This window comes from Rhineura floridana, chromosome 18 (assembly GCF_030035675.1).
Source record: "Rhineura floridana isolate rRhiFlo1 chromosome 18, rRhiFlo1.hap2, whole genome shotgun sequence".
Lineage (NCBI taxonomy): Eukaryota > Metazoa > Chordata > Lepidosauria > Squamata > Rhineuridae > Rhineura > Rhineura floridana.
Window position 1 is genome coordinate 29,590,433 of NC_084497.1, and position 27,912 is coordinate 29,618,344.

General features: G+C 45.5%; 1 protein-coding gene across 1 annotated transcript; it reads right to left on the bottom strand.

Annotated features, from left to right (window-relative positions):
- LOC133372334 (protein-arginine deiminase type-1-like) lies at positions 1–26,940 on the bottom strand. The gene is made up of 16 exons (XM_061600773.1): positions 26,719–26,940; positions 18,790–18,970; positions 18,246–18,318; positions 17,100–17,161; positions 15,895–16,012; positions 14,589–14,714; positions 13,172–13,350; positions 11,891–11,994; positions 11,351–11,474; positions 10,870–10,977; positions 9,984–10,135; positions 6,419–6,563; positions 3,906–3,999; positions 3,716–3,795; positions 695–820; positions 1–234 (listed from the first exon to the last, which is right to left on the bottom strand). The coding sequence occupies exons 1-16, from the start codon at positions 26,853–26,855 to the stop codon at positions 1–3; spliced, it is 2,043 nt and encodes a 680-aa protein (XP_061456757.1). The 5' UTR covers positions 26,856–26,940.
- Between the last annotated feature and the right edge of the window lie 972 nt (positions 26,941–27,912).

Genomic DNA, 27,912 nt, shown 5'->3' on the forward strand with positions numbered 1-27,912 from the left:
TCAAGGCATTATGTTCCACCAGTGGAAGGAAAAGGCTTCCCGGCAGACATTGGTACCGCAGTGGATTTCACCTGACAGAATGTGGTAGGAGAAAAAGTCATCGATAAAAGTGCATGCCAAGCCCAGCGGTTCCAACAGGGAGCGGACATTTTCTTCAAGGCAACACTGTCCGTGGACGATGGGGCCAAACGGCTTCGGGATGCCCAAGTGCTTCCCCAAGACGATCATGTTCACCTACAGGGAGCAAAACGGCAACGGTCTGGGTTGGTTTTTCAGCCAACTGCATCCCTACTAAAGTTAGGAACGCAGTTAAAAGTTAGGTGCTCTACCACTGAGCTATTGCCTCCCGCTAAAAACAAAGTAAGATTCTAGTCCTCATGGTTCTAAATAAAGACCTGCTTTGAAAGGTACTATATGAAGCTGCCTTATACTGAGTCAGACCATTAGTTCATCTAGCTCAGTACTGTCTACACTGACTGGCAGTGGCTCTCCAGGGGTCCAGGCAGGGAGCCTCTCTCAGTCCTACCTGGAGATGCTGGCACTGGGGATTGGACCAGGGACCTTCTGCATTGTTGTTGCTTTGTGCGTGACAGACAGGTAACATGGCTACCACACTTGAAGCCAATCCCCAGAGAAAGCTGCTTGACATGCCTGCCCAAAAGCTAAAGAATGACAGAGGGCAAAAGCCCCTCACCATGTCTGGGAACAAGGCGGTCGCCGTGGAACCTTCCAGAGTGAACAGCTGTGGGATGTCAATGATGTCTCGTTCGCTCAGCCCCAGTTCCCGCTTCAAAATGCTGCGGTTCCAGTCAATGCAACTCTGGAAGAAAAAGTGGTGACCATTGCAAATTTATTTTCCTCAGGCTACAAGGGCCTCTGCATCTGATGTTCTCACCCAAAGGCACCAAGCTACAAGGCTGTTGTTATTTAGCTCAGGATAGCTCACAAGGGGGGAGGGAGAGGGAAAACCCCCCTCAGATTCCTGTGAGGGGGAAAAACTACAGTCCCCTCCAGATGGGTGTTTTATTACAGGTGTATTCTGCAAGGGAAAAATTGCCATGACCGCATTGTTATTTCCTTCTTTATTTTGGTAAAACAGCCTCATGAACTGAAGCACCTTGTAAAGTTTCCATTTTACCTCACAATCCTCATTTAGGTTGGAAGAGCAAGGTATGCGCCTTGTCCATATTCGAACTCGGTGTCACATCGCATGAGGTTGAAAAGAAACCTTGACAATGCCTTAGATTTTGCCTCAGTTTAGCAAACCACAGTTATTCACTCATAACCGCTGTGGAATTCGGTCTTTCGTGTGGTTAGGAAAGAAATGGCAATGAATGTCTGAGCTGGTGTCACATTGTACTTGACATTTTACCTCAGCGTAGCATAACACAGGTCATTTTAACAGCCCTCCCCTTGTCAGTCAACAAGAAATAAATTCATGTCTTTCCTCATTGTGATAGCTCCCACAAGATTAAAAAGAGATATGACGCTTTTCTTTAAAAGGACAGATAGGTTTTAAAAACATTTTTTTTGTCACTGGGCAAAAGGGAGTGTCTTTAATCCATGTCAATTAAGTGATTGCTCATGACCAGCTCATTAAAATACTAGTGGCACTATTGATGCGTGAGGCCATGTTGATCTTTCACTCCCCGTGGTTCTTGGTTCTGGTCACCTGTAACTTAAAAAGGAGATTGCAGAGCTGGGAAGGTTCAGAAAATCATCAAGGGGACGGAGCGACTCCCCTATGAGGAAAGGTTGCAGCATTTGGCCCCTTTCGGTTTAGGCGGGAAAGCGAGTAAAAGGTGACATGATGGAAGTTTGTATGATTTATGTGTGGCGTGGAGAAAGTGGCTGGAAAGAGGTTTTTCTCCCTCTCACGTAACTTGTGGACATCCAATGAAGCTGAACATTGGAGGATCCAGGACAGAGAAAAGAAAGGCCTTCTTCATAACACGCATATTTTGGCTATGAAATTCGCTATCACAAGATGTTGTGATGGCCAACTTGGATGGCTTTAAAAGAGGATTAGGCAAATTCATGGAGGATAAGGCTAACAATGGCTATGCTCTGCCTCCATGTTTGCTTCCAAACACCAGTTGCTGGAAACCGCAGAAGGGAAGAGTTGCTGTTGCGCTCAGGCCGTGCTTTGGGGTTTCCCATTGGGGCATTGGGTTGGCCACCATGAGAACAGGATTCTGGACTAGTTGGGCCACTGGCCTGTTCCAGCAGGGTTCTTCTTAGATTCTTATTCTTAGGATGAAACTCTCATGCTAATGGAGGTAAAAGGGACATTCACATTCCTATAATTAGTTTTTGGCAAAATTGCTATTTTCTGTTGGCCTACCTAGGGATGGGGGAGAAATTTGATTCAGTTCACATTCAAAAGTGAATCTACATAATTCACACTTTCAAAAAACATGTGAACTGAAATAACTGTCATCCTTCAAAAGCTGCATCTCTCCAAATTTGCAATGGAGTCCTTCAGCCAAGTGTAACGTGTACAGAAATGCATATATACTAGGGGCAAGTGTGTATAAAAACACACGTTAGTGAAAATGACATACAAATATGCATTGTATTAAGGGAAATATAAATATTAGGGAAAATATGTTTTGCAAAAATGTGTACATTAGGTAATATTGCATACAAAAATGGGTACATTACAATGAATTTGCACCAAAATGCTGATTAATTTTTATGAGGACTTGCGGGGTTTTTTTTAAAAAAGAAACAAACCACAAACGGATAGGCTTTAAATTGGATTCCTGCATTGAGCAGGGAGTTGGAGTCGATGACCTTATTGGCCCCTTCCAACTCTATGATTCCATGATTCTGTTCTATAATATGGAAATCTGGAGATCTGGACTTTGGTTGATGATGAGTCTGAAAAGGAAATTACTAAAAAGTGAGCAAGACATTTTTTTGAAAGAGTTGGGCAATGGAAGCCAGCTGCTTAGAGAAGTTGTGGTGTGGCATTTACTGGATGAGGGAAATAAAACAAATGAATTGCTCTTCCAAAGAAACGCACAGGAATAGGGTGGATTCTGGATAAAACCTTTTTTTGTTTTGTCTTGTTTTATGCCGTCAGGCCAATTCAACTGTTTTAAGTTCCTTTTTAGATGAGCTGGCCATCCTTGTGATTATTTTGTATTATTTTACAATACATTGTTGTGTGCACCCCCTAGATATTTTATATGAGGGAATGGCATATAAATACTTTTATTTTGTGGAGTTTATTGTATTATTGTATTTTATTTTTATCCTTAATGTTTCTCATGCTTAAGAGAATATTTTGTTTTCTGGTCAACTATGCTGCTTTAATTGTGTATTTTATATTTGAGTTATATATCCAGTGTTGCATTTTGATTATATATATACACACAAATGTTTTAAATTAAATAAAATGCACATTCTCTGTCTGTTTCTGTATTGTTTTGTCACTTGTGTGTTTGCCACCCTGGGCTCCTTTTGGAAGGACGGGGGGATTTAAATTTAATAAAGAAATAAATAGTTGACCATTCAGAAAGACACCCCAATGTTGCTGGTAACCATTTGCTTTGTTCTATTTTTAATATTTTTTATAAATGCTACAGAAAAGCCAGGAATCCTCGGTCGTCAGTATAAGGGGCGGGAGGGGGGAGGAGAAACCATCTGAAGTCGCCAGCAGAGCCTTAAAGGTCCAGATCCTGATGAACAGACTCCGATAATCTTTTACCTGCACAAACTTGCTGTCGCTGTGCACCAGTTTGTCCGCCAGGAGCTTGTTGAGAGTAATTCTCCCCAGTCTCCCTAGACCTGCATGGGAAAGAGTTTTCACACATTTTAAAAGACTTGCAGGCTGGGCTGGGCGTGAGAAGCATCAGTAAGGGAGCAAAAGAATAAAGAAAGAAATCTTCTGCTCTCACCTTCAAACAGGGCAGCATTTCCATAACCTTCTTTTTGCTTCTCTTTGAACAGCTTCAGACAGGCAGCAGGGCTGGCTAAGAGCAACCGGAAGCCCTGCAGATAGAGAAACGGAGGGGGCAAGCTGCCTGGCAGAATTTTGGCTTATTTCTGTAACCATTGTTTTTCAGGTGTAAAGGCGTCCGCTGCTTTCTACAGCCCCCACTACAGGGCCAACTTGCTATGACATCACAGAATGTTCAGAAACATTCTAACTGCTTAAACCAGGGGCGGGGGACCAACTGTGGTCTTCCAGATGTTGTTGGACTCTGATCCCCATCAGCTGTGGACTACAGCATGCCCAACAGTCAGTGATGATTGGAGGTGGAGTCCAACAACATTTGGAGGGCCACAGATTCCCCATCCCTGGCTTAAGTAAAACCATCAGCTATAGAATGTCGACAAGCAGTGTGGTTATTGTTAAAGGAAGTGAGAGGACACAAGTAGAGCCCTACTGGATCAGACCAATGGCCCGTCTAATCTATTTATTTATTTATTTATTTATTTATTATTTCAATTTATATACCGCCCTTAGCGAAATAGCTCTCAGGGTGGTGAACAAACAAAATAAAATACAATATATCATAATAAAAATACACAAACATATACAAACAAACAACGAAAAGCACAGCAAAAACAAAATAAATACTACAAAAATTAAAATACAGATTAAAAGATTAAAAAAGTTAAGAAGATTAAAATGCCTGGGAGCATAAAAAGGTCTTTACCTGGCGCCGAAAAGATGGAAGTGTAGGCTCCAGGCGTACCTCTTCGGGGAGGCTGTTCCACAACTCAGGGGCCACCACAGAAAAGGCCCTAGATCTCGTAACCACCCTCCGGGCTTCCCGATGGGTTGGTACCCGGAGGAGGGCCTTAGATTCTGAACGAAGTGAACGGGTAGGTTCATAGCGAGAGAGGCGTTCCACAAGGTATTGAGGTCCCACGCCGTGTAAGGCTTTATAGGTCAAAACCAGCACCTTGAATCTCGCCCGGAAGCAAATAGGAAGCCAGTGCAGACGCGCCAGGACAGGTGTTATATGCGAAGACCGACTGGTCCTCGTCAATAATCTGGCAGCTGCGTTCTGCACCAGCTGAAGTTTCCGAACTGTCTTCAAGGGCAGCCCTACGTAGAGCGCATTACAGTAATCCAATCTTGAAGTTACCAGAGCGTGGACAACGGAGGCGAGGTCGTCCCTGTCCAGATAGGGGCGTAGTTGGGCTACCAGACGAAGATGGTAAAACGCATTCCGTGCCACCGAGGCCACTTGGGCCTCGACAGACAAGGAAGAGTCGAGAAGAACCCCCAAACTACGTACCTGTTCTTTCAGGGGGAGTGTAACCCCATCCAGAACAGGGTAAGCATCCACCATCTGAGCAGGGAAGGCGTTCACCAACAATGTCTCGGTCTTGTCTGGATTGAGTCTCAGTTTATTAGCTCTCATCCAGTCCATTATCGCGGTCAGGCAACGGTTCAGCACATCAACAGACTCACCTGAGGAAGATGAAAAGGAGAAATAGAGCTGCGTGTCATCAGCATACTGATGGCAACGCACTCCAAAACTCCTGATGACTGCACCCAGCGGCTACATGTAGATGTTGAAAAGCATGGGGGACAAGACCGATCCCTGGGGGACTCCACAATGGAGAGTCCATGGTGTCGAGTGATGTTCCCCAAGCACTACCTTCTGGTGACGATCCGCGAAGTAGGAGCGGAACCACTGCCAAGCAGTGCCCCCGACACCCAACTCCGCGAGTCTCCCCAGAAGGATACCATGGTCGATGGTATCAAACGCCGCTGAGAGATCAAGGAGAATCAACAGAGTCACACTCCCCCTGTCCCTCTCCTGACAAAGGTCATCATACAGGGCGACCAAGGCTGTTTCGGTGCCAAAACCGGGCCTGAAACCGGATTGAAACGGATCTAGATAATCGGTTTCATCCAAGAGCGCCTGGAGTTGGCTGGCAACCACCCGCTCCAAAACCTTGCCCCAAAAAAGGGACATTCGCCACCGGTCTATAGTTATTCAGATTATCTGGGTCCAAGGAGGGTTTCTTTAAAAGAGGTCTCACTACTGCCTCCTTGAGGCTACCAGGGACTACTCCCTCCCTCAAGGAGGCGTTAACCACTTCCTTGGCCCAACCGGTGGTCTAGCACTCAAAGTTCTCTCAAAGTGGCCAGTTAGATGCCCATGACAAGGCTGCAGGCAGGACCTGAGTGCGACAATGTGATTCCCAGAAACTGGTACTCAGAGATGTATTGCCTCCAGCAATGGAGGTGGAACCTGAGAAGATCCCGGCAGCTGGATCTGACCCATCTAGTCCAGCATCCTGTTCTCCCTATGACCAACCAGAGGGCTATGGGTGACGAAGGGAGCCAGCTTGCAGGGGCGATTGGTAACCTTCTCAATGTGGATCAAACATGAAGCATCATAAGTAAGAAGGGGGGGAGTTAAACAATTTCCCTGTGGATAAGTACCTTCCTGTCGGGTGCTGGAACAAAACTCAGGAACTCATCGACGTGCCCCACAGTGAGCCAATCGGAGTAGAGCTCAATGGGGGGCTGGACTCTCTGGGCATAGAGGAAGTCCCGGACAATTTTGACCATTTTCCTGCTGCCAGACCTAAGAGTTGAGGCAGGTTGAAAAAAGAGGGAAGAAGAGAATGCAAGGTGGGATTAGAAGGAGGATGGGGAAGAAATATGATTCAGTTTGCATTTAACGGCAAACTTACAATATTTAGCACTTTTTGAAACAATGCATGAATCAAAACTCAGCCATCTTTTTTTTTTTGCAGTGCAGTTCTTCAGCCCAGTAATGTGTACAGAAATGTACATACTAGGGTGGGGCGTGCATATGAATGCATGTTAATAGTGAAAAGTAACTGACCAAATTATATTAGCCAAAATGTGTACATTAGGCAAAATGGCACACAAAAATGGACATATTAGGAGAAATTGGCACTAGAAAGCAGATGCATCTGAAACTGAAATTGACAGGTTTCGCCCATTCCTAATTAGAACACACCAGTGGGGAAGGTTAGGATGGAGGCAGGCGCCCAACACAATTCGAATTCCATACACGAAGAGGTATGCCCGTGTATGAAGCATTGTGCTATTAATGTTGGAGAAGGGCCATGGCTCAGTGGCAGAGCCCCTGCTTGGCATGCAGAAGGTCCCAGGTTTAATCCCCAGCAGCATCTTCAGTAGGATTGGGAGAGACCCCCTGCGTGAAACCCGGGAGAGCTGCTGCCAGCCAGTGCGGCCAGTACTGAACTGGATAGGGCCATGTTCTGACTCATATAAGGCAGCTTCCTGTTCCTAAGAATGGCTGTGTGTGTTTGTGCTCGTGTGTGCACGATATGTGCTGCCGTCCCGCCCTTTGGAAAAGGTCTATAGCTCAGCAACAGGACACCTGCTTTGCATGCAGAAGGTCCCAGGTTCAATCCGCAATGGCAGCGTCTTCAGGTAGGGCTGGGAAAGAGACCTCCTGTCTGAAGCCCTGGAGAGCCACTGCCAGTCAGTGTAGACAGTATTGAGCTAGATGGACCAATGCTCTGACTCAGTAACATAAGGCAACGTCCTACGGTCCTATGAAAGTCCATTTGGGTTTCTTGTAGGAAGGAGGGTCGATACATGCATTAAGAAACAGAAGCCAGGATCAATTTCCAGATCTAGATCTTTGCTGGTGCTGTTAACTGGATGCATCATGTTAAAAATAAGTGGGCCCTTTTGCCTCTGTGCGAGTCGGGATATTTGAGTGTTCGCTCTCCTTTCTCCCCATCTTTAGTGAGTCTTGTCCCTGAGATCCTCCTCCTCCTTCTACATAAAGGCTTAATTGTTAACCACACACATCACAACAAGAGACCTTTTGTTTGCCTGGTAACACCCCCCCCCCTAGTACATGCCTCCCATACAACAGCAAGGCCAGACCTCCTGCAATTGGGTGCCAGTTGTAAGATTTTTAAAAGTTTAAACCAGATAACAAAAATGGCAAAAACAATGCAACATGTCCCCACAGAATATAATATGTGTCTTCAGAATATAATAACCCCCAAACTTCTATGCATCCAGCAAGGCACCAGTGCAGAAACTGCCTGCAGAAAATTCCCAGCTAGGAAGCTCAAGGGTTCCCATACGCAAAACCTTAAAGCCCTAATTCAAGGTGACAAAGGCCTAAGTCCTGGTTCCTGGCAATAACAGCTCCTTTCCTCCTCTCCAACCCTTATCTAAAACTCACAAGTACAGCCACCCGCTGGGCCAAACCAATAACCCATAGGGATTACATCAGCTCCTTAGATTTTAGCGTGAGGATAGGGAACCTCTGGCCCTCCATATGTTGTTGGACTTCAGCTTCAGGCAGCATCAGGCAGCAGGGTCAGTGTTCCAGGATGATGGGAGTTGTAGTTTAACACCTGTTGGGCCAAACATTCCTCAGCCTATTTCAATTATTTTCAATTAAGATCTGGTAAAAAAAAGAAGTTTGCCCATAGTTTCACTTGCGAGGAAAAGGCAAAATGTTTCCAATATGAGATTCCCAGCAACTGGTATTATTCAGAGGCCTGTCGTCTGAGAACACACCCATCATTGGATTCCCACATGTTCTCCCGTCCAGGCATTTTGGAGGGGGGGGGGAAGGTAAGGTCACTGATAAAGAAACAACTGTGGAGGGGATTTACATGCAATTAATTATGATTTATTCATCTCAGTTCCTTTTGCTTGCAGTCTTTGCCAGGGACCCTGTAAACCAAAGCACTCTTGTGTTTAATCGAAACATGTCAGGCCAAATAAATCATAATTCAATGCACTGAACAGATGGAGGCATGGCTCAGTTTTATCAAGGAACCTGCATCTCAGGTGCCTTTCACCCAGGAGTGGGCTTCAGGCATTTCAGATCTTCTTTTCTTTACTACAACCCCCAAGATCTACCAAAAACCAGAGTAAAAAAAAAGATGTAGAATAAAAAAAGAGGCCACTCTGAGCCCAGGATTTTGTTTTCAGCAGCCAAACTGAAAGGGGAGTATCTCAGTGGCAGAGCATCTGCCTTGCATGCAGAAGGTCCCAGGTTCACTCCGCAATGGCAACATCTCCAGGTAGAGCTGGGAGAAGCCCCCTGCCTGAAATGCTGGACAGCTCCTGCTGGTCAGTTTCATCAGTACTGAACCAGATGGACCATTATAAGGCAGGTTCCTATGTCTTTTAACACAAAAGTGCACTCCTGATGAGCTTTTCTGCAGCCTAATTTAGCTGTCAAAGGTTGTTTTCATTGCTTCTGTTGTTAAACAGCTCAGCATGAGAAACCCTTGTCAATTTTCTACTGAAAATCATCCCGAAATCTTCCTGTAGATCTCAATCTACTCTTTAGACCATAACCTTGGGGACCAATTCTGAGTTCCCCAAATATGCATAGAGCCAGAATGGCCCAGGGGAATGGGGATAAGCCTGTTCATCCTCTGGCTATCCCTCTTTTGAGAGCAAAATCCATGCATATGGGGTTGTATTCAACTAGTTGTTTTTTAGAATAGGCCCATTGAAATTAATGAACCTATGTCAGCCGTGTCCATTAACTTCTGAGTAGGATTAGCACTGGATGCAACCCATGGAAATTAATGAACTCAAGTTCATCATATCCATTAATTTCAATGGGTCTGCTTAGAGTAAAATTGGATACAGCCCTTTGGGTACAAAAGCCATGCACTTGGTTTTCAGTGTGTTAGCTTGTTTGGCAAAAATTATTTACCCTATTTCATCATCTCTAAGTGTGTTCCATAAAATGGTATAAAGTCTTAATTAAAGATAGCAATAAAAGTAAGAATATAAAAAGAGCCTGCTGGATCAGTCCAAAGGGGGCCCATCTAGTTCAGCATCCTGTTCTCACAGCAAGCAGGACCTGAGCGCAAGACCACTCTCCCCTCCTGTGGTTTCCAGCAACTGGTATTCAGAAGCAGTTCTTAGTAAATCTATGCTCATGACCTTTGCCCCTGTATAAGCGCAGGTGGAAATAATGATAATGATATGAACTTGCTGGTCCAGAGGAATCCTTTACCCAGGGAAACTGCTGCCAATGAGGATCCTTCCCAGAGGATACGCCTTCCCTTTGACCGTCACTGGAGGGCTGATGTCCAGGTTCCCAAATGAATCTAGGCTGGATACACGCCCATTCTTGGGTTCTCTGGTCACGTAGCCAAAATCAGGGCCCTCGGAATAAGACAGGAGAGAGTAGAGCATATGCAAGCAGTAGTAGAAGTATTAATAATGATATTTATTAGTCGCTTTTTCCCCAAAATGGAACTCAAAGCGACTTACAAAAAAGAAGATTGTGCTCAGAATGGCTTACAAGTAAAGCAAACAAAAGTTACAAAAACAATTTCATAATAAAATAATACAACAGCAGTAATAAAACAATAACAAATGTCACAGCAAGCACAAAAACACAAAGTATTCAGAAGGAAAGATATTTCACATAAAGCCATGTCTCTAATTTCTTATCTGTTTGTGGGAAATGTTCTTCATTTCAAAAGAGGAAGGGGGGAAAGCTGTTTAATCTACAAAACCGTGGTTTGTTTAGCCAAAATGTGGTTTGTACAAACATCCAAGCCCAGCAGGCTAACCATTGTTTCTTTTCTGACAACAAGCCACGGCGTGTAGTCATGGTTTGTTGTTGGCTTACAAATGGTGGCTTGTTTCAACTATGGCTTGGTATTATGTCTGGACCCAATAGCCTTGCTTAACCAAAGTTTGTTTGGCCACCCCACCCCATATGCTTACCAAACTACAGAGGCATGAGGTGACAGCAGCTGGGAAACCAGTCAGACTTTGGAGAAACAAGTCTTTGCTCATCTGTGAGACAACTGATTGTTTGCTGAACTAAACATGGTTAAAACAAACCATGGCTTAGCATTACATGTGAATAATGGAAACACTAGGCATACCAAAATCCTTTTGAAAGGAAACTCCTTGAGGCCTCTGTTCCTGGGGGAGTCAAAGACAACGGGGAAGGACTTGTGGGGGGCCTCCACGTAACCAAACTCCATCTCATCCTGTTGGTGGAAAAATGTGGGTCAGGGTTCCCATTGTAATCTGCCATATCCTGTTTAGAGTGGGTCATGACCAATTTAAATCTGTTCACAAAAACAATTGAAATCTTTTCTGTCTTCCTAATTTCCCAAAATTGGTTAACACGGATTGTTTTTCCTTTTAACGTCATTTAAAACCCTGCTGTCATGGAAATCAGGGTTATGAAAGAGTGCAAGAAGGAGAGAGAAAATTTTCAAAATGTTGGTAGATGGACTTTATTTTTAAGGATTCAGTTGGAGAGTTAGGGCTTTGGAGTTAGGGAGAGTTTGAGGGCAGATTCCACCCATCCACCCACCCGCCATCCTCGTGCACATCATGTGACTTCAAGACGGATACCTGGATCCAGCGGTCACCCCGGTTTTCTACTTCTGGGCAAATTGTCAGCTTACAGTTGGCTTTTTCTGCCAGGACTTTCACAGCTTCCAAGAACTTCTCATTGGTGTTGAGGCCTCTCTCGATGCTGGGGGGAAATATAGAAGAGAAAGACTGTTCCCTTAATTTCAAAAGCATCGCAAATCAACCGCAGAATTACACCAATATGAAATTAGTTAAGACCACCTGGTCTACAAGTACACACACACCCATTTCCCGAGACTTGTTTCCTCTAGTCCCGTGGCACTTAGCTGTGAGTAAACATAATGAGTCTATGTTTAGTCATGTTCATTAACTTTAGTGGGTCTACTCCAAGCAAGGCTAGCATTGCATACAACCCTACAGAACTTTTGACATCCAACTATGGCTTGGAATCCTTGGGAGTGACACACAGAACCACCTGGAAATTAACCATCAGTTTAAAGACTGGCTTTGGCACCTTCAATGACTCTAGTACCCCCCAACCCCCCCCCCCACTAAGACCCAGTTTGTTCATTTTTTTACCTGCAGACAAATATCTCTAATGGCTTCTGTGTGTTGGGGGTCATTATCCAGGGAGCTACCCGGAAAACCACAGTGTCTGTGAAAACAGGGGTGGCCGGTGAATTCTGTGGAAAGCAAGAGTTTGGGGCAAGAGAACAAACAAAAATCAGAGGAGCCCTGCAGCTGGATCAGGCCAAAGGCCCACCTAGTCCATCCAGCGTCCTGTTTCCCCAGTGGTTGACCAGATGCCCCAAGCAGAAGCCCGCAAGCTGGACACACCAGCAGCACTCTCACCTCCTGTAGTTTCCAACAACTGGTATTTAGGAGTATACTGTCTCCAACCGTGGAGGCAGAGCATAGCCATCATAGCTAGTAGCCATTGATAGCCTTCTCCTCCATGAATCTGTCTAATCCTGTTTTAAAGCCCTCCAAGTTGGTGGCCGTCACAGCCTCCATGGGAGCAAATCCCATAGTTTAACTATTCACCACGTGAAGAAGTCCTTTCTTTGGTCTGTCCTGACTCTTCCTACATTCACTTTCATTGGATGACCCTGTTGGGTTCTAGTATTATTATGAGAGAGGAGGAGGAAAACTCCTCGTTATCCACTTCTTCCTCCCCATGCATAATGGAGAGCAGGCCGAGGCTGCCCTAAATCAGAGACAAGCAATAACTAAAAGACTGTTGGAACAGAATGTGTGGAGCAGACTGAGCTCACTTGTCCATCTAGACCAGAGTGGCCTATTCCAGGGGTTGCCACGTTTTTTAGGCTCTTGGGCACTTCTGGATTTTTCAGTGAGTGCCATGTGCACCGCTCCTCCAGTCATTTATCTCCCCTTGATCAGCCCCCTTTTATACACACACACATAACATGTACATGTACATTTTCAAAGGGATCTGGGTAAAAGTCAGATCCAGCAGGATAAATCTGAGCCCTGAAAAGCACATAGAGCTGAAACAGGAAGTGGGAAAGAGCACCCCTTTCCCAACTTCCTGTTTACTTCTGTATGCTTTTCAAGGGAGCAAAGGTAACCATCTCCAAGGGCTCCATTGACCCCGCAGGCAACACACTGGCGGTCCCTGGTCTACTCTGACTGGTTCCCAGCCTTGCTGATATGCTTTGAATGAGGTGGGGGAAGTCTGGGATTTAGACCAGGACTTCATGCTTGAAAAGCATGTTCTCTATTGCCAAACTGTGGGTCTTCATGGACCAGGGTTTCACAGCCTCTACTGTTAGACCCCGTTGGGTGCAGCTGGAAAAGAACGGTCTCCCGTGCCCCTTCCCATCCTCATCAGGGTTCTACCTGGCTAGAGTGCTCCAGCAGTGTCGTATGCAAGGAAACCAAGCCTTTGAAGTCTGCGTCTGGGAAGGCCAGCCCCTCCGCGTAGAATGTGTGCTGCCCTTTTCCATCGGTGCGTCCCACAGTGTAGGAGAGCCTGTCCGACCCTAAGACATGCTCGTAGTTGGAGAGCGATGCGCTGTCTGCAGCCCAATTGAAACACCCACAGCATAGAGTCAGAAGCGTTTTCCAGCAGATGGAACACTGAAGCTCAGGCTCAGTCTGAGTCAGCCCATCTGTGTCAGTCTAGCTTAATGTTGACAACACTGGCTGGCAGTGGCTCTCTGAGGTTTCAGGCAGGGCACATTCCCAACTCTATCTGGGGATGCCTGGACTGAACCTGGGACGTCCCACAGGCGAAGCATCTGCATTACCACTCTAAGACTTCCTCTAAAACACAGGAAGAGACATTATTTCAAAACAAGCCATTGTTCCATCTAGCTCAGCATTGTCTACACTGACTGGCAGCATCTCTCCAGGGTTTCAGACAGGGGGTATTCCTACCTCTACCTGGGAATGCCAGAGACTTAACCTGGGGACCTTTTGATTTGCCCTGAGCTACTGTGCATATGCAGAAGGTAGGACGGAGGGAATGCTCATTGGAACACCATCATGTCTGTATCTTTCTGCACCCCAGCATCATTCTATAATATACTCTGGAATTTGGAGGATAGTTTAAAACTGCTTTAAATGCATGGCATAGGTCTACCCTGTTAGGCACTTTAAACAGACAAGTGTATGCTGAAGTATAGGTGCTTGTTGCTTTATTTGGGATTTGAAAAAACCTGCCACGCCTGCAGTCTGATGCAATAAAAAAAAACCTGTGAGCCTCCAGAATGTCACTATTTTGTGGGAGGGATTGAAGCACATCTCAGAAGTTTGGGGTTACATGGTTAGAGTGTATTGCGGCATTCTGGTCACCCTAAAGCAACAAATCCACTTTTGAAAAGGAAGCAGGCTTTTTGCAATTAGGAAAGTGTGGGAGGAACAAATGATGCATGGGAAGATATAAAACTGTCCTGTAAGCAAACCAGGATGTAAGAATGTAGGAAGAGCCATGTAACAGCATCTGACCAAAGAGGGCTCGCCTCATCCAGCCTCCTGTTCTCACAGCGGCCAGCCGGATGCCACAAAGGGAAGCCCACGGGGCGTGCTGCCTCCCACCATGAATGCTCACTGTTGTATAACCTCCTAGCAAACAAATCAGCCCCAATGCACAATAAAGAACAGGAATGGCCTAATCCCTACATAAAGCTTTGTGCAAGCAAATCAGGGATGAATGCTTCAATAAAGAGGTTGTCCAGATGCAGAGGAGCCCTCTGTTGGCCCCACCAGACCAGAGAGCAGATATTAAAACAAAGAACTGGTGGCAACAACTCACCTCCAGCATGGAAGACTCTCACTCTGGCTGCGTCAAACATGGAGATGTGAAGGACCAGCTTGTGGTTGTCAAAGACCCCAGCAGGGCCATGGGTGTTCAGGATCAGAAGCGACAAGTCTTGCAGGTCTTGGAAATGGGAGGGACAACGTTTTAGTTTCAAAAGAGGTCTCCCTCACAGTGCTTCTTCTTGCCCCTAGGTCTGATGTTCTGACCAAGCTGCCCTGCCAGTGACATGCCAATCCGCTCAAGGGCACTTGCAAGCTAGGGGCTGCAATATGAGAATTGCTGACATTGGGAAATGACCTCAGAGGTGCATGTATGGAGCTTCAGTTTAGAGGTGCACGTATGAAGCTTCATTTGTTGCTATGAAGTTTGGAGATATTGCATGATACCCAATGCTAGTCATAAAAACATAAGAAGAGCCTGACTGCTGGATCAGGCCAATGACCCACCTAGTCCAGCATCCTGTCCTCACAGTGGCCGCTGCCCCAATGAGAAGCCTGCAAGCAGGAAGCATCCCTTCCCGCCCGCCCCCCCCACAGTTTCCAGCAACTGGTATTCAACAGCATACTGCCTCCCACAGTGGAGGGATAACAGGGACAACAGGGTCAAAACACTCTTATACCACTTTAACAGTCATGGAGAATCCTAGGAAGTGTAGTTTGTTGCTCAGAGTCCTGGGGATTGTAGGTCTGAGAGGTGAGCACCCCTAACAAACTACAATTCCCAGGATTCTTTGGCTGGAAGCCATGACTGTGAAAAGTGGAATAAGAGTACCTTAGGATATGGGTGTGACGTGAGATAAATAATCACCTACAAGGCTTGTTGAAAGAGGGAATGTAAACTACTTGGCCTCAGTGCATACTAGGGATGGGATCCACATTTTGGTACCAGTTCAATTTTCTCTCCGTCATACTTCCTTCTGATACTGCTTTGTAAGGGATCAATGTTCGCTATTTGTGATAAATACCAATTCCGATTTTTCCACAAAAATATTGATATTAATATTACTATTTAAAATATATCATTTTTTCATAGATTTTTTAAAAAATATACTGATATTTCCCTCAAAATATCAATACTGACATTGATGTTTTGTGGGAAATGTCAATATTAATATCGATATTTTGAGGGAAATATTACTAATATTGATCTTTTTAGGTGAGTTTTTTAAAATAATCTGCTTCAGCTGCAGAAAACCACTAGAAAAAGACCCAATCTGCAAGGACAAAAAAAAGTGAATAAATAGGAAATCCGGTGTCAAATCTGAATTTTGCGAAATTCAAGCACATCCCTAAGTGTATACCTGAGTGGGATCGCACATACGGATATGCATTGTCCATGTTTCCAGAGCTTGGACCGTCCCGGTCACAATTCACCAGCAAAACTGCTCCTTCTCCATTTGGGCCCCAGGTCCATTTTGTCTGAGGGGGGAACCAAGGAGCAAGAGAGGCAATGAATGTCATCTCATCCCCTCTAATCACGTCTTGATGCTCTCTAGTGTGACCTCTCAACAGCAGCATTCAGCAGACAGCCCCTTTCCAAGGTGGATTCATGCAACCAGATTTCCAGCCCCATTTAGAAGTCAACATGATTTGGATCTGCCAGTGTAGATATATACAGAACTTCAGCTGGTCTTGTGGCTGTGTCCAGATTATTATTCACCACAACTGGCTCTGGTTGTCCCTCAAGTTGGCGAGGCTCATTTAACATCAACATGAAATCAAGCCTTCCGTGCCATCGGCCCAGTTCTCTGGAATGCTCTGTCAGCAAAGATTCAGCAGGCGCCTTCTGTTTTATCTTTTAATTGCCTGCTGAAAACCTTTCTGTTTTGCCAGGTTTATGCAGGCAATTAAGAACATGCTTTTTTCACAACTGACCTTTGTTTTTATTGTATTTTTATTTATTTTTAAAAATCTATAGTTTTTGTTCCAAACATGTTGTAAACCACTTTGATGTTTTTAACAAAATAGCAGTATACAAATATTTTTATAAATATAATAAATAAATAAACCTTCTATTCCACGAAACACTTTTCAGGCCCCATTCAGACATAATGCAGTTGGGTGCTAGAACATTTGCAAGATCACTTTATCACATGAATACTTTCCTGTCTCTTTCACTGGACCTGTCGGGGAGAAGTTTTTGCAAGCTTGAGCTTTCTGAACACAGGAAGCCGCCTTATACCAGATCAGACCGCTGGGCCATCTAGCTCAGTATTGTCTGCGCTGACTGGCAATGGCTCACCAGGGTTTCAGGCAGAAGACATTCCCAGCCCTGCCTGGAGATGCTGCCATTGGGGACTGAACCTGTGACCTTCTGCATGCAAAACAGGTGCTCTGCCACTGAGCTGTATGACCCTTCCCCTAATCATGAGTAAGATCCTAATGGTTCTGGACTGATTTAAATAGAAACATTTCAGATTTTACTCACATTCTGAGTATTAACTTATGCCCCTGCCTCATCCTCCTAATATCTCTTGCACAGAAATAAATATCCATCTGAGGTTACCTTGTTGATTGCATTGCTCTCCACGACCCCGGTTCGGCTGGTATCAGCATCCAGAGAGATAGCTAATAATACATTGCAGAAAAAAATGGTCATATTCCTCTCTCCAGGCTGCATCTTTGACACTGTACATAAATATCAGTTGCTTGGACCACAGCCAGATGTCTCAAGCCCTGGACCTTAAAACAAAGCACTCTTTAGTCTAAACAAGGAATTGCATAGCTTGAAATGAGAAATGCTGCAGGAAGGTTAAATCTTTTCTTTACAAAAATGTAGCGATCCTTTATGGACCACAGTGGGTCATATCTTTTGATGGGCCTGGGGTGGGGTGCAATTTTCTCTGGAAGCAGTGTGTACCTGTTGCTAGCATGGCAATCCCATGGAGCTTCACAGAGCTAAGGATGCTTTGAGAGAAGAGCACTCAGGTTGGGACCACAACATCTGACTGACCACCCCTCCTGATAAGAATATGTCCTGGACTTTAGCAGTGCCATCTGAGATCCTTCTCTATGTGACCCCACCCCCAATGGGGGGGCAACAAGGGGAAAAGGCCTTTTTCATTGTCCCACCCACATCCCAGCCACCTGTGGAATGCTCTGCTCAGAGAGGCCTGCCTGGTACTGACATCAATGACATCTTTTAGGCTCCGGGTTAAGACTTTCCTCATCTTCACCCAGGCATTTGATAGAGTTTGAACTAGCTGAGTCTAGCATTTATGGGTTGTATCCCATGCTAGTCCTACTCAGTGTAAACCCACTTAAGTTAACAAGCATTACTAACTTAGGTCCATTCTTTTCAGTGGGTTTACTAGAACTGAGCTGGCATTTCAATGGGTCTTTGTTCAGCTGTGGGAGAGACGTGCAGGCAAACCCAGCTCACAAGCAAATCTGCGTGGAGACCTTGGAACGTTAAGACCTTAAGACGTTAAAGCCTATTGAAGCTTGACTGACTGAGCTCCATGAATTTCAGTAGGACCTTGTTGGATGCAACTCTTCATTCAGAAGCAAGGCCTTAATTTATACATCATGGAGATACTTTGGAGAGGAGGTGCAATGCCAGCTCTTCGTTCCTTGAGACAAATAAGGTCACACTAGAGCTGGAAGGAATACCAAATATGGGTGAGAAGGTGAGGGGCAGGTCATTACTTACCCATACAAGTGATGTACAACAAAGCGTTGGCGATGAGTGTCTCCCCTGTTGGTCCATAGTAGGAAACTCTAACCTGCAGGAAGACATCAAACCCATTCATCCCCGGCCGCCATTGACATTTAATCTGCAAGGTCTAAAATGACATGCAGATGGGCAAGTCTAGTAGTTGCATCTAGGGCTTTATGGCCCCCAAACCAATTCAGGACCCATTCAGGCACTTCAGGTCGGCCCCCATACAACCCAGGTTGATCCAAGCCCAGCCCAGATCCAGGCCCTGAACCAATTTTGGGGGCTTCCACGGTCACATAGTTGGGACTCCCGGATTGCTCTAGGTGGACCTAATCTGACTGGGTGATCCAGAGCTGCCTCAACCCAATCCAGGTGGATCCTGGGTCAACCAGAACCAGTCCAATTCACTTCGGGATTCAGCCAGCTTGAGTACACAGCCCTAGTTGGAACACTTCACGTTTTTCATCCCCACTTGGTCAAGAAGTGCTTGCTTCAAGCAATGGCTGCATGATCTACCCAAGCATTACCTACTCACCTTATTGTCATTGACGGCACTGCTGGGGCCGTTCAGAGCAACTACAACCTCCACATCTGAGTCCAGTGGCCACCTCGTTGTACTTTCCAATGGCATGGTCAGCTTCGGGTTATATATTACGGTGACTCTGAGCCCAGAGGTTCCGCGGATGTCAAATGAGGTGGCACCTTTTGGCACAGATCTAGGGCCAGATCAAACAGTCAGGGGAGGTATTCAGCTTTTTCAGGTCTCATTGCAAATATTAGTATTATTAGTATTTTCATTATCATTAATACATTTTATATCCCACCTTTCCTCTAAGGAGCTCAAGGTAGAGCACATGGTTCTCCTCCTCTCCACTTTATCCTCACAACAACCCTGTGAGGTAGGATAGGCTGAAAGGTAGTGACTGGCCATAGGTCACCCAGTGACCTTCATGGCTGAGTGGGAATTTGAACCCAGATCTCCCAGGTCCTAGCCCGATACTCTAAACACTATACCACACTGACCTGGACACAGGATTTATTTGGAACTGGCGACAGAAGCTTCAATGGCCAACTACAAAGCTTTTTCAGACTTTTCCTGCTTTTCAGAAATTGTTTACTAGCTCCTGATTGGTATCCAACTAAGTTATAACAGCAGACCCATTAAAGCAGTGGGTCCCAAACCTTTTCCCCATAGACAACTTGAAAATTACTAAGGGCCTTGGCAGAAAATGGTTTTTCTGACTGTTTTAGCATTTGCGATGCACTGTGCTAGATGTTGAATGATTTTTCATTGCATTTTCATTGCTTCTCGTGTTGTGTTGTATTGCATTACAGTTTGCATTCCACAGAATACATTACAGAATACAAGAAGAAATAATAAAATGCAATATAGGACAGACAAGGAAGCAACCAAAATACAATTAACAATCAGTACGAATATTGAATGCGCTGTGCTCCTGTCACGGTGGGGGCTGGTGCCTGTTTGGGCCTGGTGGGGCGGAAGGCAGGGAGTCTAACAGTAGGTGGCGCCAGAGTAATGAGAGGCAGAGCCAACTCATTCCACTTTTGCCCCCATCCTCCTCCTCCCGGCTGAGTTCTACAAGGGGCGACTGAGATTAAGGAGCTGCCCATCCCATGGACTGGTTGTAAGAAAAAAGGCAGGCAGGTTGACTTGGAGGAATCGAGGTCTGTGCGGCAGTAGCCCTTTTCCCCTAATGGACCTGCTTCCACTGCCCTGTGGACCACTGGTAGCCCACGGGCCACAGTTTGGGAACCCCTGCATTGAAATCAATGAATCTAACTTAGCCATGTCCATTAATTTCAGTGGGTCTACTCTGAGTAGGACTAGCTTTGGCGGCAACAATCCAATCATGTTCCCATCAAAGCTGTGAGAAATGAAAAAAGACCAGGAGTGTATACATATACCTGCTCAATGATATATAGCAGGTTTATGAATATATATATATATATGTATGTATCTCACCACCTTTCTCTATCTGCTCTGTCTATGCCTTGCAGCGTCTTGTAAAGAGAGGTATTAATCTGTCAGCAGCACACAGAATTTACGAGGGAAGCAAGGGAGAGAATAAATCTAGCTGTAAACCAGTCTAATAGCTTCTTTCCTTGTAGCTGGGTTCTGTGGGATTTATGATCCATGCTGGTACACCCATTAACCATGATTCCTAGAGCTAGTCGTGTCTGGAGGATCCGTGGGCCTAAACAGGAGTATTTATTTCAATGCTGTTTTCCAAACACATGGAATAGTCATAGTTGGTTTCTTATTACACACACTCAGAAACATCCTGAGAGTTTGGAGTTGATGATCACATTGGGTTGCCCCCAACTAAGTCCTATTCAGAGTAGACCCATTGAAATTAATGGACCTAAGTTAGTCATGCCCATTAATTTCAATGGGCCTTCTCTACTCTATTATTTACATTTATTCATTTATTGAATTCATATCCCATCCATCCTCTCGAAGGAGCCCAGGGTAGCAAACGCATCAACAAAACATTTTAACAAAAGCCAAAATAAAAATGCATCCTAAAAACAGTTTCAGATAAAAAAACATTCATCCATCCAGTGATCTCTGGGTTGCCAGGAACAGTTACCTTCATCCTTCAAATACCTGGGTAAACAGGAATGTTTTGAAATTCCTCCTGAAAGTCAATAAGAGGGAGACAGATGCACCTCACTGGGGAGGGCATTCCATAAACAGGGAGCCACCACTTAAAAGGCTGTAGCATTGGGTGAAGTTAAAATCTAAAATGGGTAGGAATTTAAAAAATGATCCTGCATTCACTTTAAACCACCACCACCACATCATCTCCAAGGCCAGCCTTAATGATCAGTGATAATGCACAACTTGTTAGCCTTTCCTAGTACAAATCGCATACGCACACACAAGTCTTATACTGGTCCCCGAGGGCAGGAGTCTGCTACATCAGATCAATGAAGCAAACTCTTAGCAGGCGTCCCAAGCCTGGTGCCCTCCATGCATTATGGATGATCTCTCAGATCAATCCCAGCCAGCACGGCTGCAATTAGTTAAATAATTTGTATGGGGTGCGCATGCTTTGAGGGTTATGTGGGTTTAATGCAGTATCCAGAATGTCTGGATACCGGATTCTGGGAATTACTCACAAGTGAGGACAGCACTGGCGTTGTGCTCAGGTCCTGCTTGCAGGCTTCCCAGAAGAAGAGGCATCCGGTTGGCCACTGCGAGACCAGCATGCTGGACTAGATGTTCTTATGCTCTTAGTCCAGCCTCCTGTAGTGGCTAAAGAGATGTCAATAGGTAGCCCACAAGTGGGACCTGTACACAACAGCACTCTCCCCACCTACAATTCCCAGCAGCTGGTGTTCAGAAGCATACTGGGGGTAGTCCACAGCCATCTTGGCTAGTAGCCACCAATAGTAGCCTTATCCCCCTCCATGACTTTGCCTATCCTGCTTCTAAAGGCATCAGACTGGTGGCCATCACCGCTGCCACAGCCATGTTTTGGCATAAGAAACAGCAGCACAGGCTCAAAGGGTTCCTCAGGTCAAAGGCTCTTCCTGAAGCAGGACTATGAGCACACAGAGATGACCTACCAATTAAAACTGGTGCGCCAGCTGCGCCCGTTCCTGGAGCTACCTGATCTGACTAGGGTGATGCATGCCTTGGTTACATCCCACTTAGACTACTGTAACACGCTCTATGTGGGGCTGCCTTTGAAGACTGTTCGGAAACTTAAATTGGTACAAAGAGCTGCAGCCAGAGTGCTAACCGGGGCTGGTTACAGGGACCATACAACTCTCCTGTTACAACAGCTCCACTGGCTGCCAATTTGTTTCCGGTCACAATTCAAAGTGCTGGTTTTGACCTACAAAGCCCTATACGGCTCAGGTCCAGACTATTTGACAGATCGTATCTCCCTACATGAACCTGTCCGGGATTTGAGATCTTCAGGTGAGGCCCTTCTTGTGTTCCCCACACCTTCGCAAGCACGTATGACGCAGACACAAGATAGGGCCTTTTCGGTGGCCGCCCCTAGGCTGTGGAACTCCCTTCCGAGTGAGGTGCGATCAGCTCCCTCCTTGCCGTCTTTCCGGTGACAAGTAAAGACTGTTTTATTTCAACGGGCATTTGGGATAGAGAACGACCAGGATTAAGTGTCATAGCTTTGGTGATTACATTATATGATTTTATTATTTTAAATTGTCTGCTGTTTTTAACCTATATTTTATGGTTTTAATTTTTCTCATAGTTTAATTCTTTTTTAATAATATACTCTGTATGTTTTAATTGGTGTTGTTTTTAGTTGTAAGCTGCTCTGAGTCCTATTGGAAAAAGGGCGGGGTAGAAATAAAGTTTATTATTATTATTACCTTATAGATCGCATCGAAAGACAATTTCAAATACGCCCTTTGTATCTGACAGCACCAAAAGCAACAAACAGAGAGCCCTGTGGCACCTTAAAAAGGCCAACAGGTTTACTGAGAGGCAAGCTGCCCTGGACTAGACAGACTGCTTTGTCAGAGGGACAAGATGTTGACAGGTGTATTGACAGGTATGCAGGTAGAATGGGAGGGAAACAGCCAAGAAGGTGGCAAAGAGGGCACAGGAAGTGGCGGGGTGGAAACTACAGCAATGTGGCCCATATTTCTTTACAAGTGATTCAGGTTCATTTCTGTCTCTCTGCTGCTGCCTTTGCCAACTTGGTGCCCTCCAGATGTTTAGAACTACAGCTCCCATCAGCCCTGGCCAGCGCAGCTATGCTGCTACTGGGTGTAGTAGGTAGATTTGATGATTCTGAGGCAGCAGCTCTGCAAAATCAGAGCGGATGCGATGGAATCCGTTTTGGAAGGAAGGAAAAAATAGGGGGTGCTCTTTGTTTTGTTTTACATTTTGAAAAGTTGACACCTGTTGATAGGCACACTTCCATATTGGGTAGGGAGAAGTAAAATGTCCTTTTTTAAAAAATATATTTAAAGGCCTTCCCATAAATCAGAGATGGTTTGAGGGCCACATTCCTTGATGGGCAACCTTCCAGGGGGCTGCATGCCAATGGCGGGTGGGCCCCAGGCAAAACTGGGCAGAGCAAGAGGGTTACACTGCAGCCACGTAAACATCAGGGGGGTTGTATTCAGTGCTAGCCCTGCTCATCGCAGCAGACCCACTGAAATGAACACACTGGACTGATTTAGGCCCACATGTTTTAATGGGTCTGCTCTGTGTAGGACTTGGCTGGATACAACTCATAGGTCTCTACTAGGGATGGAAAGATCTTTCCATTCCGGTTCTCTCAGTTTCTCATTTTTCCAATGTTAAATTCAGTTCTCTACATTTCTGCAGCAATCTGCGGATTTTTTTTTAAAAAAGTCCTCATGAAAATTCTCCACCATTTCAGTGTAAATTTCTCCAAATAAACACATTTTTGTGGGCAGTTTTGACAAAGGTGCACATTTTTGCAAGCCATTTCTCATCATTTGATGCCTTTTTGCATGTTATTTTCACTCATATATTCATTTTTATGCACTTTCCCCTAATATATGCATTTTTGTAAATGTTGTTCAGTTGGCGAACTGCATCCCAAAATCCTAATAAATGCGGATTTCGAAGGATGGCCTTGTTTCAGTTCTCATATTGTTTCAGAAAGTGTGAATTTGATAAATTCTGCTTGAAATGTGAACTGAATCGAAATCCTCACCCGTCCCTAGTCTCTATACGCATATCTTTTTGGCAAGTGCAAATTTGGTAGGCTTGCCTTTAAACATGAACTGAACCAAATTCCTCCCCTGCCCTGCTCTCCTTGACCTAGCAAGGTCAAAGTGCAGACATAGAGCATCCCTGCAGTGCCATCTATTGATTAGAAACCCCAACCGAAAGGCTCTTTTGGAACGACAATTCCTTCTTTCACAACGGGGTCCCAAGCGAGAGAGAGGTCACCATGTCGCTGTTGGCATGGCACGCGGCACGTGTGAAACTGGTCAAAGTCATAAGTTCAGGTCTTTGATACCGTAAGAGGCCATGCCTTCATCTCCCTCTTCAGAGCTCAGTTCTTGACACATTACTCATGTCAAAGATTGCAGGCTGCTGGTGTCACGGCAGACAGAAATAGCACCTCGCTTCCCAGGGGCGTGTGCCACTTGCACCTAAGCTTCAAGTCTTTGCTTGCCTCATATTCAACTATTCCCTCCCTCTCCTTGGTGAAGCTGGATCTATTCACCTGCACACCTCTCCTGCCTCAGAAGCGAGCACTCACGTCCTGAAGGTTTCTGATCAGGACTGGGCCGAAGGATTGGGAGCCGGGGCATTTAAAAATCCCTGCCGTAGTCTCACAGCTTCTTCCTGGAATTGTCAACAATCCGATGCTGCTTAGCAAAGAGCCGGCGCAGACATTATGGACATTTTTTATCTTCATTTTTTAAAATCTTTGCATTTTTAAATGTGTGCAAAGTAGTGGCCAAAAAACAGAAAAGTTGCTGAGGCAGATTTCGTTACAAGCTCAGAAAGGTGAGAGGGAAGTTCCCAACCTACTGTTCAGGGCTGGAGCTTAGTGACAGAGCACCTCCATTGCATGCAGAAGGCCTCAAGTTCAATGACTGGTATCTTTAGGTATAGTGGGAGAGATGCCTGTCTGAAATCCTGGAGAGGCACTGCCTGTCAGTATAGACAGTACTGAGCTTGATGGATGGACCCAATGGTCTGACTAAAAGTCAGCTTCCTATCTTCCTCTTTAAATCAGTCCACTATTCAGAACGATGTGGACTAGAATCTTTAGAAGGGCCATAGCTCAATTGCAGAGCATCTGCTTTGCATGCAGAAGTCCCCAGGTTCAATCCCCGGCAGCATCTCCAGGTAGGGCTGGGAGACAACCTTGTCTGAAATCCTGCAGAGCTGCTGCCAGTCAGTGTGGACAATACTAAGCTAGATGGACCAAGGGTCTGACTCAGTCTAAGGCAGCTTCCCATGTTCCTATGTACTCCTTGGAATGGGAAAGTTTTCTTGAGTTTGCTCATCTCCTGCCTGGGTCTGTTTCAGGCGTTTTTCTACCTTACGAAGGTGAGTGGCTTTGGTCATTGATGGCAGGCTTAGGCAGACCAAGAGGAATACTCTGTGTAGTGTGTTGTTCACCTGTGGAACTCATTGTCACAGGATATCAAAGACATTAAAAGAATCAAATCACCCTCTCAGGAGTAATGGCCTGTTTTTTAAATGGAGACCGGCATAATTGGAAGCAGAATATCCCTGAATACTTAGGGGCAAAATAAAAAATGGGATCCAGAGGAGACAGAGATTATCACATTCCTGGATCATCTGTGTTTGTCTAAATAGCTGTTTGCAATGGTCCAGGGGACAATGATTACCGCAGTCTTCCCTTTGTACAATGAAAGGGAAATTATTTGAAGCAAGCAATCACAGTTAGTCTTTAAAGCAGGGGTATCCAATGTGGTGACCCCCAGAAACCTTTCGGCTACAAATAACATCAGCCCCAACCAGCACAGCCAATGGTCAGGGATGATGGGAGCTATAGTTCACATCTGGAGTGCACTGCGTTGGCTAACCCTGTTTTAAGGCACCACAAGACTCTTTGTTTCTGCAGCAAGAGACAGGTCGCACAGCTACCCTTCTGGAATTTGCTTTAATGCATTTGTTAATTCACACACACACACACACACACAGACACACACACTTATCTTATATAGATGTTGCTTCAAATGATGAGTTTCAAACTGTCTTGCGGGCCCATGCTGTTGAAAGGCAGTGCAGAAATATTTGTATTGCCCTCTTCAGCATCCTGCGTGCATCACCTCAGACACGCTTACAACCAGTGGCAGCTGGTGCTCATTGGGACTGGCGGGGCGGAGGGCAGGGAGCCCCACAGTAGGCAGAGCTAGAGCCAATGACAGGCAGAGCCAAAGAATTTTACTTTAGCCCTCATCCTTCACCTGCCTGCTGAGTTCTGCAAGGGCAACACTGAGAGGAAGCTGACAGCCAGTGCCGCCACCCCCTGGGCTGGTTGTAAGTAAGAAGACAGGCAGGTGGCGGCTGTCAGAGGGCAGTATGAGGTTGGTGGGGCAGTGACCCATTTGCCCTAATGGAGCAGCCTCCACGGCTTACAACAACCTTGTAAGGTGGGCTGGTAAGAGTTTTGGGACAGAGGCCACAAAACAGTAGCTACATACATGCCATACATTTAAAACACATCTCCCACCGCAAAGAATCCTGGGAGCTGTAGTTTGTTAAGGGTGCAGGAAATTGTAGCTCTGTGAGAGGTCAACTAAAGCTCCCAGGATTCTTGGCGGGGTGAAGAAATGTGCTTTAAGTATGCATTCAATGCATGGTGTGCACGCTGCCAGCGATTTTCCTAATGCCAAACAGAGCTGAGATTTGACCCAGCACCCAGCTTAATCGCCCAGTGCCACCAGTCCACTGTGAAATGCTCAACCCCAGTCCTCCCAAAAGGCCACCACTTACCCATGGACGTCTATCGAGATTTCTGTTCCCAGCACACAGACCACATAGCTCGGCTGCTCAGCGGACACCCGGACGACTCTTTGCTTGGTCGTCATTGTGAAGAAAACATGGACCAAATTAGCAGCTCTGCGGCGCATGCCTGGATTCTCCTGTTTTATGGGCAAACCAGCATGACTGGCTTAGGAAGTATAAAGGACCGGGGAAGCTCTGCTGCACCTTCTGGTCTCTCTCCTCCACTCTGGTGTATAGCTGGGTGCACTGTCTGCTTGCACTCAAGTGCTGCTTGGATTTGAAGTATATATATAGAGAGAAGAGAGAGTTGAGGATGGGAAGGAGGAGGTGCAAACTCTCCCCACAAACACTCAAAATCTGGGCCTTCGGTAGGTCTGAGGAGCACTGGGTGTGCAAGGTAGTTGGATCATCAGGGAGGGCACACATTGAGAGACAGAAAGGGCAGGTCTCCTGCTTGGAGGAATACTATAATTTAGCTATTCATCTGTTCTTTTCTGCATATTACTCAGGGTGCTCTCAGACGTGTTTAGTTACCAAGGGAGAACAAGGTTAGGGAAGAAAGCCCTGATGTGGGATTTTAATTTGTAGGGATTTCTAAACCCTTCACTGTATAGCGGCCTACATGCCCTAAGCCGTGAGAGCACGTACAAAACAATGGCAAGGAAGAGTCACGCATCTTGGATGGCACAGACAACGTGCCTGGGTCACGCTGCAACAGGAGCATGGAGATTTTTGCAAGCCATTTCTCCAAATATAACGTATTTGTGTGTATTGTTTTCACTAATATATTCATAATTATGCACACTTTCCCCCAGTGTATGCATATTTTAAAAGACTGGTTGGCTGGTGAACTGCGTCACAAAATTTGGATGAGTGCGAATTTTGAAGGATAGGTGCGTTTCGGTCCTCATATTGTTTTGGAAGTGAGAATTTGCTAGATTTGGCTTGAAGTGTGAACAGAATCAAGTTCTTCTCCATCCTTACCTGTAATGTTCCATTTGGATCGCCTCCCAGCCTCGTTTGCAACCCCAAAGAGGAACAATTAACTTGGCAAAACAAAGGCGTCTGTAGAGATGGCTCAGAAAGGTGCCTCTCCCCGTTTTAATGACCTCAGGCTGAGCTGCTGAGAGAGAAGGCTCAGTTCCAAGGACAAACACAGGATTTTGCTATCTGATGGGACAA